General features: G+C 27.9%; 1 protein-coding gene across 1 annotated transcript in view; it reads left to right on the top strand.

Moving 5' to 3' along the window:
- The window catches only part of Wnt5 (Wnt oncogene analog 5), a 533000-nt gene that overhangs the window by 407606 nt on the left and 107648 nt on the right, over positions 1-17746 (top strand). Inside the window, exon 5 of the mRNA XM_075310482.1 lies at positions 1611-1791. Within this exon, the coding sequence (XP_075166597.1) occupies positions 1611-1791 (181 nt within the window). The remainder of the gene's footprint in view (positions 1-1610; positions 1792-17746) is intronic.

Here is a 17746-nt window from a genome sequence, read left to right as displayed (position 1 = left end):
AACTATGATGAAAATGGCATCCAACACAAAGCTATCAGCTTTATGGACAGACAGAATTTCATCAGAAATGACAATGCCATAAGGCACAATAGGAAATTTCATAAATATGACAATGATTTCAATAATTTTGCGGTTGAATGCATTTTAATGAAAAAGTTTTATTTTAAGCAGCTTAAGTTTACCATTTTTGCGCATCAGTTATAAGTCAAAAGTGGTTACAAAGAAAAATGCTTTCATGCTGAAGTGGTTGATTCAAAATCCTACCTAATGCGCAGTGGTTAATTGTTAAAGTCTTCCGGGGAGATCTGAACATAAAAACCGTGACATCCTCTATAAGGTCACTCTAGGCCATAAATGAGAGAGCGAGACGGAGAAAAAAAAACAACAGGTTTTTGCCAATTTTATGGCTTATGGGAATATTAATGTAGCGTGAGAGTAGACAGCTTGTGGTCTATTGAAATATGTGTCATACCTTTTTTCGCCTCAAAAATGGGATGTAGGCGGATGGCTGATGAGTTTAATCCTTATTCTGTTGTTTCTTTTACTACCTAAATTACAACGTTGATTGATTATATTTTAGGAGTTGACATTGTTTGATTTGTACCACGCCCCCTCGTCGCCAAAATACTGAAACTAATTGATAATCGATTTGTGATGAGTTTTGGGTTTTTGATATTTTTTCTTACTGGTTCATGATTTTACAGGCAATTTTGATGTGATAATTAGAGGGTTAAGTCCATCAATCACTGCGTAATTTTCAAAATGATTGAGTATGAGGAAGGTGGGGATATTAACGAATGCCAAAAGAACCGGCATAGTACAAACAGATGATTTTGTATTTATAGCAAACATGCATGAAACAGGAAACCCATCTCTATACTAAGGTTATCAAAGAAAGCCACCTTGTTGCATATTTTTTGGATAAGAATTGTATGGTGAGCCATTTACCACCTTCTCATCAGCTTCGCGATTTTATTTAATCAAAATCCCATTGTGCCTAATGTCAATCCTTTTAAAATATTCATATTTCAAAGAAAATTTTTTTCATTGGCTTTAACAAGCTGTCGTATACAAAAGGCTCAAGAAAATTCATTCATTATTAATTAAATGTCATTGGCCATTAAAAAGAGAGTTTCCTGCTAAAGAAAGGAAAAGAACAAAAAGCCAACAACAATAACAATTTCCATTTATTTTCTTTGGCACCTTCTTTAGAAATATTACGGTAAGAAACTTTGTCCCTTAATACAGTCATGGTGGCCATGGAAGTAGTGGACAAAAACCTAAGTAAAATTTGTAGAAAACTTTACCTTGGGAAATGGATAGACTTCCTCCGTTTTGGTTTTTTTTTTGCTCGAAAAAGAGTCAACGTAACAAGACATTATTAGTTTTTCCATCAGGTGACTTTATTAAAGGCTATTAGGAGAACCGTAGAATCCAGCCAAGCCACTTTTCAAACAAAGGCCAGTCACTTTAATAAAGCAGTGTCAGCAAGTTGATAATTATATATCATTTGTTAAAGATGAATAAGTTGTTAACTATTTTTTAATAGTTTCTTAAATGATTATTTAATTAATTTCTCATTTTTCTTGTGTTTTCTCCTCATTTTGCAGGTTCACCGGAAATGGCTTTTATTCATGCCTTGGCTGCTGCAACTGTTACCAGTTTTATAGCAAGAGCTTGCCGTGATGGCCAGTTGGCTTCTTGTGGATGTTCAAGTGGTTCTAGACCTAAGCAATTGCATGATGATTGGACCTGGGGTGGTTGCGGTGATAATCTAGAATATGCCTACAAGTAAGTGCATTTTAGCAAATTATATATATTTTTTGAAGAATGATAAGGTAATTAAAATGGACCAATTGCTATGTAGTGTTGGCAAAAAAAAAAAATATTTTTATATTGAAGAATATTGGCAGTTAAAAAGACAAATCTCGTTTTAAAAACAAGTAAAGAAAGCCTAAAGTCGGGCGTATACCCTGCAGCACTTTGTAGATCTACATTTTCGATACCGTTCTAAATCTTTCAAAATTGTTGGGCACCACATATATAGGTTTATGTTCCTGTATACACACACACATATATTTAAATCTGAACCACTTTGGCCTCGAAAGCAATGTGTGGGAGCTTTGTTTAAATCTGAACCGATTTCAACCAAATTCGTCACACTTTATGACACGATTCATTGTATTCATTGTGCCAAATTGAAAGTAAATCATTGTAAAACTCTGGCTTTCGCGGCTATATAAGTGCAAATCTTGCGAAAAATATATATGGCAGCTATGACAAAATCTGAACCGATTTCAATTTGGTTCTATACTCACCTAAAATACATACTTATGCCAAACTTGGAGTTGATAGGAGTAAAATTGCGACTTTGATAACAAAAGTTTGTTTACAGACAGACGGACGCACATGGCTAAATCGACTCAAGAACACGGTTGCCACATTTGATACAATTCTACCCATAATAGTACCTTTTTTTTTTTTTTTTTGTTTAGGAAACTATGGTAGAACATTTTGTCAAAATTTAATTTCTATAGAAAATTTTGTCAACATTTTATTGTAAATAGTTGTAAATATACTCCCTTGTAAAGAAGTTCACTGTTCTTTAAATTTAAATTAATTTCCCTGAAGACGAGCATCGGAGATGTCTCGAAATATTGGAAAATTTTAAATATAAAAATACAACTCAAAAAACAACAAGATCTGTTTTTATTCACATGACCTCAAGCCGAACTAAGCAAATATAATTAAAACAACGAAACTTATTTTTTAAATTTTATTTCTATAAAAAATTTTTTCAACAATTTATTTCTGTTGTAAATTTTGTCAAAAATTTTTTTTTTATAGAAAGTTTTGTCAAAAGTTTATTTCCATAGAAAATTTTGTCAACATTTTATTTCTATAAGAAATTTTGGCAAAATTTTATTTCTATACAAAATTTTGGCAACATTTTATTTCTATAAAAAATTTTGGCAAAATTTTATTTCTATAGAAAATTTTGTCAAAATTTTAATTCTATAGATAATTTTTGCAAAATTTTATTTCTATACAAAATTTTGGCAAAATTTTATTTCTATAGAAAGTTTTTCAATATTTTACTTCCATAGAAAATTTTGGAAAAATTTTGCAAAATTTTATTTTTATAAAACATTTTGGAAAAACTTTATTTCTCTACAAAATTTTGGCAAAATATTATTTCTCTCCAAAATTTTCGCAAAATTTTATTTCTATAGAGAATTTCGTCCACATTTTATTTCAGTAAAAAATTTTTAAAAATTTTATTTTTATAGAAAACTTCTACAATTTTTTTCAATAGAAAATTTGTCAAAATTTTTTATCTATTGATATTTTTGGTAAAACTTTATTCAAAATTTTATTTCTATAGAAAATTTTGTCAAAATGTTATTTTTATATAAAAGTTTTTTTTTTATTTTATTTATAAATAATATTTTTTCAAAATTTTATTTCTATTGTAAATTTTTTCAAAATTTTATTTCTATTTGTAAATTTTGTCAAAGTTTTATTTCTATAGAAAGTTTTGTCAAAATTCTATTTCTATAGAAAGTTTTTCAAAATGGAAATAAACATAGAATATTTTTGCAAAAATTTATTTCTTTAGAAAATTTTGGCAAAATTGTATTTCTATACAAAATTTTGGCAAAATTTTATTTCTATACAAAATTGTGGCAAAATTTTATTTCTATACAACATTTTATTTCTATAGAAAGTTTTTCAAAATTTTACTTCTATAGAAAATTTTATTTTTATAAAAAAATTTGGCAAAATGTTATTTCTATACAAAATTTTGGCAAAATGTTATTTCTATACAAAATTTTGGCAAAATTTTATTTCTATAGAAAATTTTGTCAAAATTTTAATTCTATAGATAATCTTGTTAAATTTTTATTTCTGTAGAAAATTTGGAAAACTTTTATTTCTGTACAAAATTTTGGCAAAATTGTATATCTCTACAAAATTTTGTCAAAATTTTATTTCTATAGAAAATTTTGTCCACATTTTATTTCAGTAAAGAATTTTTCAAAATTTTATTTCTATATAAAATTTTTAAAATTTTACAATAGAAAATTCGCCAAAATTTTATTTCTATTGAAATTTTTGTTTAAACTTTATTTCTATAGATATTTTTGCCAAAATTTTATTTCTATAGAACATTTTGTCAAAATGTTATTTTTATATAAAAGTTTTTTTCTCAAAATTTTATTTATATATAATTTTTTTTCAAAATTTTATTTCTATTGTAAATTTTTTCGAAATTTTATTTCTATTTGTAAATTTTGTCAAAGTTTTATTTCTATAGAAAGTTTTGTCAAAATTCTATTTCTATAGAAAGTTTTTCAAAATGGAAATAAACATAGAACATTTTGGCAAAATTTTATTTCTTTAGAAAATTTTGGCAAAATTTTATTTCTATAGAAAATTTTGTCAAAATTTTATTTCTCTAGATAATTTTATCAAATTTTATTTCTATTTTAAAATTTTATTTCTATAGATATTTTTTTCAAAATTTTATTTCAATAGAAAATTTGTCAAAATTTTATTTCTATAGAAAATTTTGTCAAAATTCTATTTCTACAGAAAATTTTGTCAAAATTTTATTTCTATAGAAAATTTTGTCAAAATTTTATTTCTATAAAATTTTTTTTCAAAATTTTATTTCTATAGAAAATTTTGTCAAAATTTTATTTAGAAAATTTTTTGTTTTTCAATAGAAAATTTGTTAAGATTTTATTTTAATTGATATTTTTTGTAAAACTTTATTTCTATAGATATTTTTGTCAAAATTTTATTTCTGTTAAAAATTTTGTGAAAATTTTATTTCTGTTAAAAATTTTGTCAAAATTTTATTTTTATAGATATTTTTGCCAAAATTTTATTTCTATAGAAAATTTTGTCAAAACTTTATTTCTATAGATATTTTTGTTAAAATTGTATTTCTATAGATAGTTTTGTTAAAATGTTATTTCTATAGACACTTGTCAATATTTTATTTCTATAGAAAATTTTGGCAAAATTTTGTCAAAATTTTATTTCTATAGATAATTTTGTCTAAATATTATTTTAATAAAAAATGTTGCCAAAATTTTATTTCAATAGAAACTTTTTTTAAAATTTTATTTCTATAGAAAATTCCGTCAAAATTTTATTTCTATAGAAAATTTTGTCAAAATTTTATTTCTATAACAAATTTTGTCAAAATTTTATTTCTATAGAAAATTTTGTCAAAACTTTATTTCTATAGAAAATTTTGGCAACATTTTATTTCTATACAAAATTTTGTCAAACTTTTATTTCTATAGATAATTTTGTCAAAATTTTATTTCTATACAAAATTTTGTCAAAATTTTATTTCTATAGATATTTTTTTCTATAGACATGTTTGTTAAAATTGTATTTCTATAGATGCTTTTGTCAACATTTTATTTCTATAGAAAATTTTGGCAAAATTTTATTTCTATAGAAAATTTTCGTAAAATTTTATGTCTATACAAAATTTTGGCAAAATTTTATTTTTATAGAAAATTTTGTCAAATCTTTATTTCTATAAATATTTTTGTCAAAATATTATTTCTATATGAAATTTTGTCAAAATTTTATTTCTATATGAAATTTTGTCAAAATTTTATTTCTATAGGAAATTTTGTCAACATTTTATTTCTATAGAAAATTTTGTGAGCATTTGATTTCTATAGATTTCTTGTTAAAACTTTATTTCTATAGAAAATTTTGCCAACATTTTAATTGAAAATTGTAGTGCCACGTAGTTGGAGTGGAATATTTTGCAAATTCTACCAAAACATTAAAAATCTACCATTTTTGGTAGAATTCTACCAGCTGTGGCAACGGTGGTTCATATTCTTAATATTGTGTTCTATGGAATGGAAATAATATAATTGTAAATCGAAAACGAAAAAAGTTTTTTCATAACACTGATGGTAACTTTTCCCTTATTAAAAAGTATGCCACTTGTTTTATTGCAATTGACACTTTTTGTTACACTTTTTATAAACGCTGATCTCGGCCTTATCATAATCCATTTTTAACCATTAAAAGTTTCTGCAAACAAAAACAACTGATCTTAATTCCTTTTTAAATGCTAGCACAATGTTATTTCGAAATCATTTATTTCCTTGTCATAGTGTTTTGTTTAATTTTGTTCAACAATATGTAAACATAGTATGATGAATTTTTTTATTCAATTATTTTAATTGTAATAAAAAAAACAAAAACAAATCACACAATAATAACAATACCGCTAGACTATTCACATTCACATATATTAAAGTCAAATTGAAATGAAAACAATTACTGGCGTTGAGCAAAACAAAAAAAAACAAAAAAGATATAACCACATCAGGGAGAGAAAACATTTCAAATAATTGCATTAAAATGTTACAGTCAATTCGGCTGGAAAAAATACCACAGAAATATGTTAATAACATACATATAAAAGGCAAATCTGTGTGGTTATATAATACACTGAAATTTCTACACGGTTCTGATTATTTTTACATTTTTACAATATTTACAATGGTAAGGTGAACAGTGGGCCAAATGTGCTAAGACTTATTTTGAGGATTTAGCATCGTTGGTTTAGAGTTTTTTTTTTTTTTTTTTTTGATTTAAAGAATCATTTTTTACTTTGAAGCATCCGATATAATGTGGATTTTTAAACTGGCATTTATTTATACGTGAATAGCTTTAGTGATACACCGGGAAGAGATAATGAAAATTCGATAAATTAGATCTGTTTTTTAATTTTAATTTTATTGATCCTAGATTTAAAGACAGTTAGGTCACTTAAAAATGTCTTTATTTTAAAGAAGCCGCATCTTTGGCTCAGAATCAATACCAAAATCCTTAAGGAAAAGTCAAAATCTTTGGATCCATGTAAACTTGTTTTGAGTTTGGTGGTGATCACCTCCTAATTCGTATGATATTTATTCCCAGCTGCCAGCGTTGTCACAACGAAATTTTATTTTGGACCAAACTTTTTTCCAAAATCGGCCCAAAAATCCCTCCAGGGGACCATATTTCCAACTGCAAAGAAAAATGTATAAAAAATAATTTATTGTTACATTTGCAGCACTTTTATTAAAATATTTATTAATCCAAAAAGTATTAATATAATACGAAGCCTCTGTGGCGGAAATCATCTCCCAATTTGACTGATAATTATGCCCATCTGGAGACATTTTATGATTGCAGCAAATCACTACGGGCGATAGAATTTGCAATTTAAAATGTATATGATTTGCATCGATCATTTTTTGTTATTGCTTCCTTAAAACCCGGATATAAAAATTCCAAATTTCTATAAAATCCATTTCAATGAAATTTTTCTATAAAAAAATTGCATTTCAATGAATGAAAAATTCCATTTCAAAGAAATTTGCTATCTATCTATCTTACGAAAATTGAGAAATCTCCAATTTGGAGAAATAAATAGTAACCCATAATAAATTTGATAGAATTTGCAGTTTATAATGCATACGATTTGCATCGATCATTATTTATTACAGCTTCCTTAAAGACCCGGCTATAAAAATTCCAAATATCTATAAAATCCATTTCAATGAAATTTTCTATAAAAAAATGGATTTTTATAGAAAATTTCATGGAATTTTCTATAAAAATCCATTTCATGAAATTTTCAATAAAAATTGCATTTCAATGAAATTTTCTATAAAATTTCCATTTCAATAAAATTTTCTATAAAAATTCCATTTCAATGAAATTTTCTATCAAAATTCCATTGCAATGAAATTTTCTATAAAAATTTCATTTCAATCATATTTTCACTAAAAATTCCATTTCAATAAAATTTTCTATAAAAGTTCCCTTTTAATGAAATTTTCTAAAAAAAATTTCAATTTCAATGAAATTGTCTATAAAAATTCCATTTCAATGAAATTTTCTCAAAAAATTCAATTTTAATGAAATTGTGTAAAAAATTCCATTTCAATGAAATTTTCTATAAAAATTCCATTTCAATGAAATTTGCTATCTATCTATCTTACGAAAATTGAGAAATCTCCAATTTAGAGAAATAAACATTACCCAATAATAAATTTGATAGAATTTGCAGTTGATAATGTATACGATTTGCATCGATCATTTTTTTGTTACTGCTTCCTTAAAGACCCGGCTATAAAAATTCCAAATTTCTATAAAATCCATTTCAATGAAATTTTCTATAAAAAAATTCCATTTCAATAAAAATTTCTATAAAAATTCCATTTCAAAGAATTTTTGTATAAAAATTCAATTTTAATAAAATTTTGTATAAAATTTCCATTTCAATGAAATTTTCTATAAAAATTCCATTTCAATGAAATTTTCTATAAAAATTCCATTTCAATGAAATTTTCTATAAAAATTTCATTTCAATAAACTTTTTTATAAAAATTCCATTTCAATGAAATTTTCTATAAAAATTCCATTTCAATGAAATTTTCTACAAAAATTCCATTTCAATAAAATTCCAATTCAACGAAATTTTTTTTAAATCTTTCTTGAGAAATCTCCACTTTGGTCTTTGTTTATATGAGAAAGAAAATGATGAAAAAATTTAATTAATTTAGAATAGAATTTCTTTTCAGATATCATATAACTTTCTAAAAAGTATTTCTATTAAAATGTTGCTGACAGTCACTGTTATTAAATGGCTTTCAAAAAAACATGATGTGAACTCCTTGTATACCAAAATATTAAATTCCTCTGTTGCTCACATCATGCCCACTAAAATGAAAAACGGAAAAATAGTAAATCTTTTAAATATTCGACACTAAAGGACACATTCATCCTGTAGTACTTGTTCACCCATACCCATTCATATGCTCTTCGCTGAACAAATTTCAAAACATTTACTTTGTTACTTTGAATGAATGCTACTACTGTTGCTGCATATACTACCTCTATTTACATATGTTTTTATAAGGACATGTTTTTTATGAGTATGTGTATAATTTTTATGGAGTTTTTTTTACGCTCCCACACATACACATACCCATATGGTAACATAACGAAAATATACATTTATTTATTTAATTTTCTTTTTTCACTTTATGTATATTTTCCATGGCACATTCAAATGAAGATCGCACAAACAACAAACATAGCAATTCCTCATATAAAACACTTTATTTTTTTCGCAAACAAATATATTCAAACAAGTAAATGGGAGTGAAATTGCGTCATTGACGAATTTTAAATACCCTTCGAGAAATATGGGTTGGTCGATGTTTTTTGCAACCATCTTCAGGTTTCTATTGTTACGGCCGGCCATCGACATTCCAAAAGGACTCTGCACCATCGCACTCAGCACGTGTCAGCTGAGAATGGCTTATGAAGGAGGTTCTACGCTTCATTTGCATCGCATAATTGTTACCAAAACCTCCAGATCTCAATACGCTGCAGTTTTGCGGGAATTTTGTAGAATAAGGTTGGTACCAAAAACTACCAATGTGTCGATCCTCTCAAGAGGATGTATAGCCGGGAATGGGCCAAAATACCACAGAATCAATTTTATGTGGCGTATGATGACGTGATGAAACCCATAATTATTGGCAAAGATAGCCAAGTCTAACAAATAGAATTTTATTCTAAAGTTTTATTTTATTTCAAACATTCTTTGCTTTTGAACAATAAAAATGAAAAATATAGCGCTTTACTTTGTTGCATTACATATCAGCCACTCTGTACGGTCATGTTCTGTGGTAAATTTATTTTCTTTGAATGAGTGCTAGCCGATTCTTTTTTCCGTCAATGACAAGGGGCGATAGCCTTTCAATGAGAGGAATAACCGTACATAGTATCCAACACGATTTAATTTTGCTGTACGATTTGCTACGCTCTCTTTGCTGGGATATTGCATGAAATGAAGTTACTATTGCGACTTTTTTGTCCTTGATTGATGAACCAGTATTCGTCTGGCTATTTTGTAACCAAAGTCTAGATCAAAATTTGTGTCTTTACTTACAAAAAAGTTCAAGTATTTCAGAAAATGGGTTGTTATCTACTTTCGATCGGATACAGGAAAAATTCAACAGAGGGACGGACAGACAAGACTTGATCATCTAATCGAAAAAAGCCAATTTATATTTTATTGGCATGTCCTAGAATTATATCCATACCTTACAAACTGAATGAGCTATTTAGTATACCCATCATCCTATGGCGTAGAGTATAAAAATTAATGTTGAAAAATGTAATCCAAACATAAAGGGAACTCAGTGAGAATGCCGACATCGATGTGAATGTGTAAAATATACACCTTGTTTTTTTTGGGCCCAAAACAAAGATGGGCTTTCCCCTCCAAAAAAAGGCTTGTTTTCATTGATGTTGAGAGTGATGATGGTTGGCTTGGTTGCCACATTGATGGCTTCGAACAAAAAACCTGCAGTCATAACCATTCATTTTGTATAACCTTTAGTGTACCTTTGTGTCCTGTCGCAAATATAAAAAGAATGACGATATTTGAAAAAAAAAAAAACAAATGTTGTAAATTAAATTCAATTTAATTTTATTCATTTTTTTTCTCTTGCTAACTTGGTGTCTTATTGCATTGTCATTGTGTAATGCAAAAATAAAACAATTTACCAGAACACGGTTTGTTTTTATTGATTCGGTTTTGTACTGCGGTCAAGCACATTAACCGTGATATTGGGATTTTGTTTTTTCCATTTTTAAGCATGCCTTTTTGATTGGGTGGAGAAGGAAGGAATATTTGGAATATGCCTTATATTAACACTGTGGTTGGTAATGAAATTAATAAATAAAGTCATGAGAAATCAGATCTATTGATCCAGGAACTTCACAGGATTCCGTGCAGTGGTTCACCGTAGTTGTTAGATTCGATAATACATTTGTTCAAGTCAAACTGCTCAGCCACATCGTTAAGAGTGGACATTGTCATACGACGTGAATTAAGAATTCAACTTTCGTGGGCTAAGTACTTATCGAACTATACTGGATTATGTTGAAAAGAGGAGTTCACTTTTTGTCAATCTTAAGTTTAGCTGTCAAAAAATTTGAAATCTAAGAATGCTCTTCCAAACAAGTGATTATTTTTAAATTCAATAAAAAGTAATTTTATGTTGACATTAGTTTTACGCTATTTTACTGGGTATACAAAATAGAGTATGCCTGATATGTGTTGCAATCAGCTTCAGGTTACTATCATTTCTTTAGCGCTCACCTGACAAGTGGTTGTCGAAATCAGATACAGAATGTCCGAAAAAATAAAGTAGACAAATATGTTCGCCATCCAAAAACAAAATTTTGTGTGGGTATCGTTAAAGCCCTTCAGCATTGTAAAGTGAAAAAATCGTTTGCAGCTCGTACTATTATTCGTTACCGTGATACCTGTAACAACACCAGGAATGATCCCAAAAGTAAAGACCCGATTTCATCGAAATTCACGAAGCAGTGGTACAAAACTTGCTCGTGATCTGAAGATAGCGCGAAAACGAATGCAACATATATTAAAACGCGAGCTTTGACTAAAGCCATTGAAGTTCCAAAATATGCAAGAGCTCACAGATGTAGAAATCAAATTAAACTAGAAATAGCCAAGGAATTGCTTCGTTTGCACGAAAGTGGACGAATTTTGTTTTCTCCGATGAGGAGTTATTCCAAATTGAGCAGTTTGTGAAAAAAAAACAAAATGGTGGGATTTACCTCCCAAAGAGGTCAGCCGAAAATCTACGCCTTTCATTGGCCATAAAGCTCCGCCAATAGTAATGATGTGTGTCGCCGTAATATACGATGATTGCTCCCACTAGTATTCGTCGTCGTCAAAATAAATCCCGAATATTATCGGGAAAATCTCCCAAGGACAGTATTGAAGCCCTGAGCAGATAAATATTTTGGCCCCAGATCATGGACATTCCAATATGACTCACAACCATTGCACTCAGCAAGCGCCAGCTAAGAAGGGCTTATTTCTACCGCCAACAAAATCTCCGAATCTAAATCTATCGGACTTTTGCATAGGGAGAATTTTGTCGAAAAAAGTTTCTACTAAAAAAGCATCAAAGTATCGATCATCTCAATATGGAATGGGCCCAAATACCACAGAGTCACTTTCATTCAACGTGTGATAGCTTTGTTGGCCGTTTGAAGGCCCTAATTTGTACCAATGATAGCCTATTAGGTCAGATGCCATCACTCATGGTAAAAATAATTTACCAACATTTTAAGAAAATTTTACTAAAAATCTACCAAATTAAAATAGAAAATTTTGCCAAAATTTTATTTCTATAGAAAATTTTGCCAACATTTTATTTCTATAGAAAATTTTACCAAAATCTACAAAATTAAAATTGAAAATTTTGTTAAAATTTTATTTCTATAAAAAATTTTGCCAAAATTTTATTGTTATAGAAAATTTTGTCAAAATTTTATTTCTATAGGAAATGTTGGCAAAAATTTATTTCTATAGAAAATTTTGCCAACATTTTATTTGTATAGAAAATTTTGCCAAAATTTTATTTTTATAGAAAGATTTGTCAAAATTTTATTTTTATAGAAAATTTTGTCAAAATATAATTTTTATAGAAAAATTTGCCAACATTTTATTTTTATAGAAAATTGTGTCAAAATTTTATTTTTATAGAAAATTTTGTCAAAATTTTATTTTTATAGAAAATTTTGCAAAAATTTTATTTTTATAGAAAATTTTGTCAAAATTTTATTTTTATAGAAAATTGAAGAATTCTACCAGTAAAAAAATAGATCATTTTTGGTAGTAATCTACCCTGAGACGATCTAGCCATGTTCGTCTGTCTGACTGTGAGCACAGCTTTGTCAGCCCTTTGAAGGCCCTAATTTGTACCAAAGATAGGCTATTAGCTCGGATGCCACTCATGGTAAAAATAATTTCCCAAAATTTGAAGAAAATTTTACCAAAAATCTACCAAAATAAAGTAGAAAATTTTGCCAAAATTTTATTTCTATAGAAAATTTTGCCAAAATTTTATTTCTATAAAAAAATTTGCCAAAATTTTATTGTTATAGAAAATTTTGTCAAAATTTTATTTCTATAGAAAATTTTACTAAAATTTTACCAAATTAAAATAGAAAATTTTTTAAAAATTTTATTTCTATAGAAAATTTTACCAAAAATCTACCAAATTAAAATAGAAAATTTTGCCAAAGTTTTATTTTTACAGAAAAATTTGTCAAAATTTTATTTTTATAGAAAATTTTATCAAAATTTTATTTTTATAGAAAATTTTGTCAAAATTTTATTTTTATAAAAAATTTTGTCAAAATTTTATTTTTATAGAAAATTTTGTCTAAATTTTATTTTTATAAAAAATCTTGTCAAAATTTTATTTTTATGGAAAATTTTGTCAAAATTTTATTTTTATAGAAAATTTTGTCAAAATTTTATTTTTATAGAAAATTTTATCAAAATTTTATTTTTATAGAAAATTTTGCCAAAATTTTATTTTTGTAGAAAATTTGTCAACATTTTATTTTTATAGAAAATTTTTTCAAAATTTTATTTTTATAGAAAATTTTGTCAAAATTTTATTTTTATGGAAAATTTTGTCAAAATTTTATTTTTATAGAAAATTTTGTCAAAATTTTATTTTTATAAAAAATTTTGTCAAAATTTTATTTTTATAAAAAATTTTGTCAAAATTTTATTTTTATAGAAAATTTTGTCTAAATTTTATTTTTATAAAAAATCTTGTCAAAATTTTATTTTTAAAGAAAATTTTGTCTAAATTTTATTTTTATAAAACATTTTGTCAAAATTTTATTTTTATAGAAAATTTTGTCAAAATTTTATTTTTATAGAAAATTTTGACAAAACTTTATTTTTATAGAAAATTGAAGTACCTCTTAGTTGGAGAGTAATATTTTGAAAAATTTACGAAGCCACCAAGAATTCTACCAGTAAAAAAATCGATCATTTTTGTTAGTAATCTACCCTGAGACGATCTAGCCATGTTCGTCTGTCTGACTATGAGCACAGTCTAGGTTGCATATTTAGACAAATCGAATTTAAATTTGAAATCGGTTTAGATTTAGACATAGTTGGCCATAAATACCCTTCGCCCGATATGCACTTGTATGGCATCAGAAGTCATATAAGTGTATATTTGAGCTTTTTTCTTATTTTTCAAATGTAACTACAGAAAAAAGCATAAAATCTGATGAACAGATTAAATGCTTTCAGCATTTAATCTGCTTCTCATCCGATGTTTATTTTAGTTTTTATGCTATTTACTTTCCCAGCAAAAAAAAAGCGTCGCCAAAAAAAGTAGTGAAAATGTTCTTTTTGGATCCGGAAGTAGTGCCAAATTGATGCTGAAGCGATGAATTTGACACTGCACTGAATTTGCATCACTTCTTAATGTGTGAGGTGAATTCAGTGTTTTCGATGTGAATTAAGAATTTTTGTGATATTTTGACAAATAAATAATTTTTAAAATTTTTTATGATTTTTAATGCATTATAACGCTTGTCTGGAACGTTTGTCATCAAATATTTTCAGAAGTTCGGAATTTTTCTAGAAAGGATTTAACATTTTTTTCAGCTAAATTTAAATAATTTGTACCATTTTATTAATTCTTAATATGTCTTTAACATATTTGAAACAAATAAATTTAAATTTCCCATTAAAAACATGAAAAAACGGGTTATAAAAAATTGACTCAAATTAACTTCCTGCACGGAAAAAACAGCATGACCGGTTCCAAAGATTTTGTCTTTACTTTAAAAATTTTGGTATTGATTCCGAGCCAAAGAAGCGTAGAATGCAAGTAAGGATACTTTTAAGACACAATTCTCTTTTAAATTTGGATTTTGTGTACTTGCTTCTAGGCAGCAAATTTAATTTTTTCAGCTTTTTTTCTTCATATGCTATTAAAGCCCTTTAAAAACGAGTTAACGGCAACTTTATTTTCCAAATTAAAACTCGTCTTCTAATAGAAATTATGCTATGTTTCAAGTAAAAAATTTCTTTAAAATAAAGTGTTGAAAAACATGTCCTATATTTGAACGATTTTTTGCTTTGTAGTCAAGATGCAAAAAGACAACAAATTTAAAAACAATTTCATTAAATTTAAAGAAATTTTCTGAATTATTAACTCAAGTTGACTTTAGCCCAAACATTTTTTGTTTTATGTTATGATATCCATTTTAAAATGAAATCACTTAATTATAAGACCAATACATTGAAAAGTATATCGACTTTTGGACAAGGAAAAAACTTTATATTAGAGAAATGCGTCTTCTATGTTCAGCAAAATTTGCATTCGTATTTTAAAGACCTCACGACAATATTTTTTCAGTGGGTGCTGTTAAAATAAAGAACATCTTTGGGAGCATTTTTGGAAGTTCTTTTAAAGTTGCGCCTTGAGAAGAACTTCCAAATTTTTTTGCTGGGTTAGCATAAGAATTTTCGATACTACTGCATAAACTTATTGAACCACCCTCTTTGCAAGGTGATGGGGAAATTGTCCTCATATTTATATTGGTACTGCCAAATATTATCACTATTTTTTTATAGCCGTCTTTACGGTAGTCTCCAAAATTATGACTATGCAATAAATACACGATGCTTTACTTTCATGATTTCTTCTAACAAAAATACCTGAAAAAAATAAGAATATGTAAAAAAAATAAATATAAATCTATATATATAAAATTCAAATTATGTTTGTTTATTTGTTTGTTTGTTTGTTTGTTTATTTGTATGTTCCGGGTTGGCGCGAAAACGGCTGAACCGATTTACTTGAAACTTTCAGAGATCGTGGGGGGCACTCATGTGCTGAAAATAGGGTGCCTCATTTTTGACATATGGTCGCGGAGGGGGACCTCCCCTTTGTCGGACTTTTTGAAAATTGGACCAAAGTTGACCGATTTGCTTGAAATTTTCATTGAAGGTTGGGTTTGGCATCTAGACAAAGATCCGCAACTTTATATTTCGATATTTGGTGGCGGAGGGGGACCTCCCCTTTGTTCGACTTTTTTTAAAGTACAGTGAAAAAACTAAAATTCTCTAAATTATCTGAGATTTACAGAGAACATGCGGTGAGGTTATGGAATTAATATGGGGTACCTGATGGTTTCATATGTGGACGGGGAGGGGGACCTCCCCCTTGCCCTACTTTTTTAAACTTAGAACAAAATTATGCGATTTGCTTGAAATTTTCATTGAATGTTGGGGTTGGCATCTAGACAAAAATCCGCTACATTATTTTTCGATATTTGGTCGGGGAGGGGGACCACCGCTTTGCCCGACTTTTTTTTAAAGTACAGTGAAAACAAAACTAAACTCCCCCGACTGAAATTTTATGGAAAAATTAGTGAGGTTATGATATTTATATCAGGTTCCTAATTTTTTAATAAAAATAAAAGGACATAGGGAAACGTCCGCTTATCTTAAGTAGCTACATACAGAGAAACAATTAAACTTTACCGAGTTACTTGAAATTTACAGAGGACTGGGGAGAGGTTACGATATTAATAGTTGATACCTGATTTTGTGATATTTGGACGGAAGAGAGGCCGCCCCTTTAGGCTTATAATTTGCTTGACATTTTCTGGGACGTTTACAAAAGATACGCTACATCACTTTTCGATATTTAGTCGGGGAGGAGGTCCTCCTCTAAAACTGTAAAAAAAAACAACAACAATTCATAAGTTTTCTTGAAATTTACATAGGCAGTGGAGGAAGGTTATGAACGAAGAGGCAACCTTCCTTGCCCCACACTTGAAGGAAAGTTTCAAGAATTTTCATTTTCAGTGCTATTCACTACGGTGTTTGTCGATATTGTATCGGGGAAAGTGACGTCCCTTTAAAACAATAGAGCAAAATTTAAACATCGCCGATCTACTTGAAATTTACAGGGAACGTGGGAGGAGGTGATTAAATTTATACATGATTTTTCGATATCTGGTTGGGGAAGGGGAAAATTGAAAAACTTTGTAGATTTACTTCGATAGAATTTATAGGGACCATTGATTAGTTGTGAAATTAATATAGGGTACGTGATAGTCCGATATCAGGTCGGAGTGGAGCGAAGGTGGGGAGAGGGTTCCCTTTTGTCCGTTTTTTTTTTCTTAAATTGAAAGTAGAGGGTTGTCCGTAAATGGGAACTCGGTACATGATTTTATGATTTTTGCAAAGGCTGAAATTTACATGAAATTGGCAGCCAACGTAGAGGGTGCATAATTTTCCAACATTTTAGCAAATGTTAATGTGGTAAAAATTTTTACTACTTTTGCTTTTTCCGATTTATTGAATGGGAAACAGTAATTCTTTGTATGTTATTATAATATAGTGCTTAATTTTCAGATATATTGAGGAGAAGGATACCTTTCCTTGACAAACCACACTTAAAATTCACAAGAAATATAGAAGATTGTCTACTTGAATACAGAACATTATTTACATTTTTGGAGGAAAGGGTACACCCTCTCCCCGACATTTTTGAAGACGAACCGTTTTACATATGCGTATCCGCCGTATTTGTACCTAAAACGAAAAAGCAAGTAGTCCGATTTGTTTGAAAGAATTCAAATCTTTTCGAAGTTGTTCTCAGCATGAAGGATATGGTTGACTAAGTTGACGCAAAATGTTCCTACAAATACGCTTCGGAAGGCGCAGCGAAGCGGGCCGGGTTACGCTAGTAGAATTATATAAACGCTATTTGACTTTGGAATTAATATTTTATGATACTCGCATATATCAATCATATTTCCT

This window comes from Haematobia irritans, chromosome 5, assembly GCF_050003625.1.
Source record: "Haematobia irritans isolate KBUSLIRL chromosome 5, ASM5000362v1, whole genome shotgun sequence".
NCBI classification, from domain to species: Eukaryota; Metazoa; Arthropoda; class Insecta; order Diptera; family Muscidae; genus Haematobia; species Haematobia irritans.
Note: the sequence above shows the minus strand (reverse complement) of the source record. Positions and strands in the feature narration are given on the sequence as shown.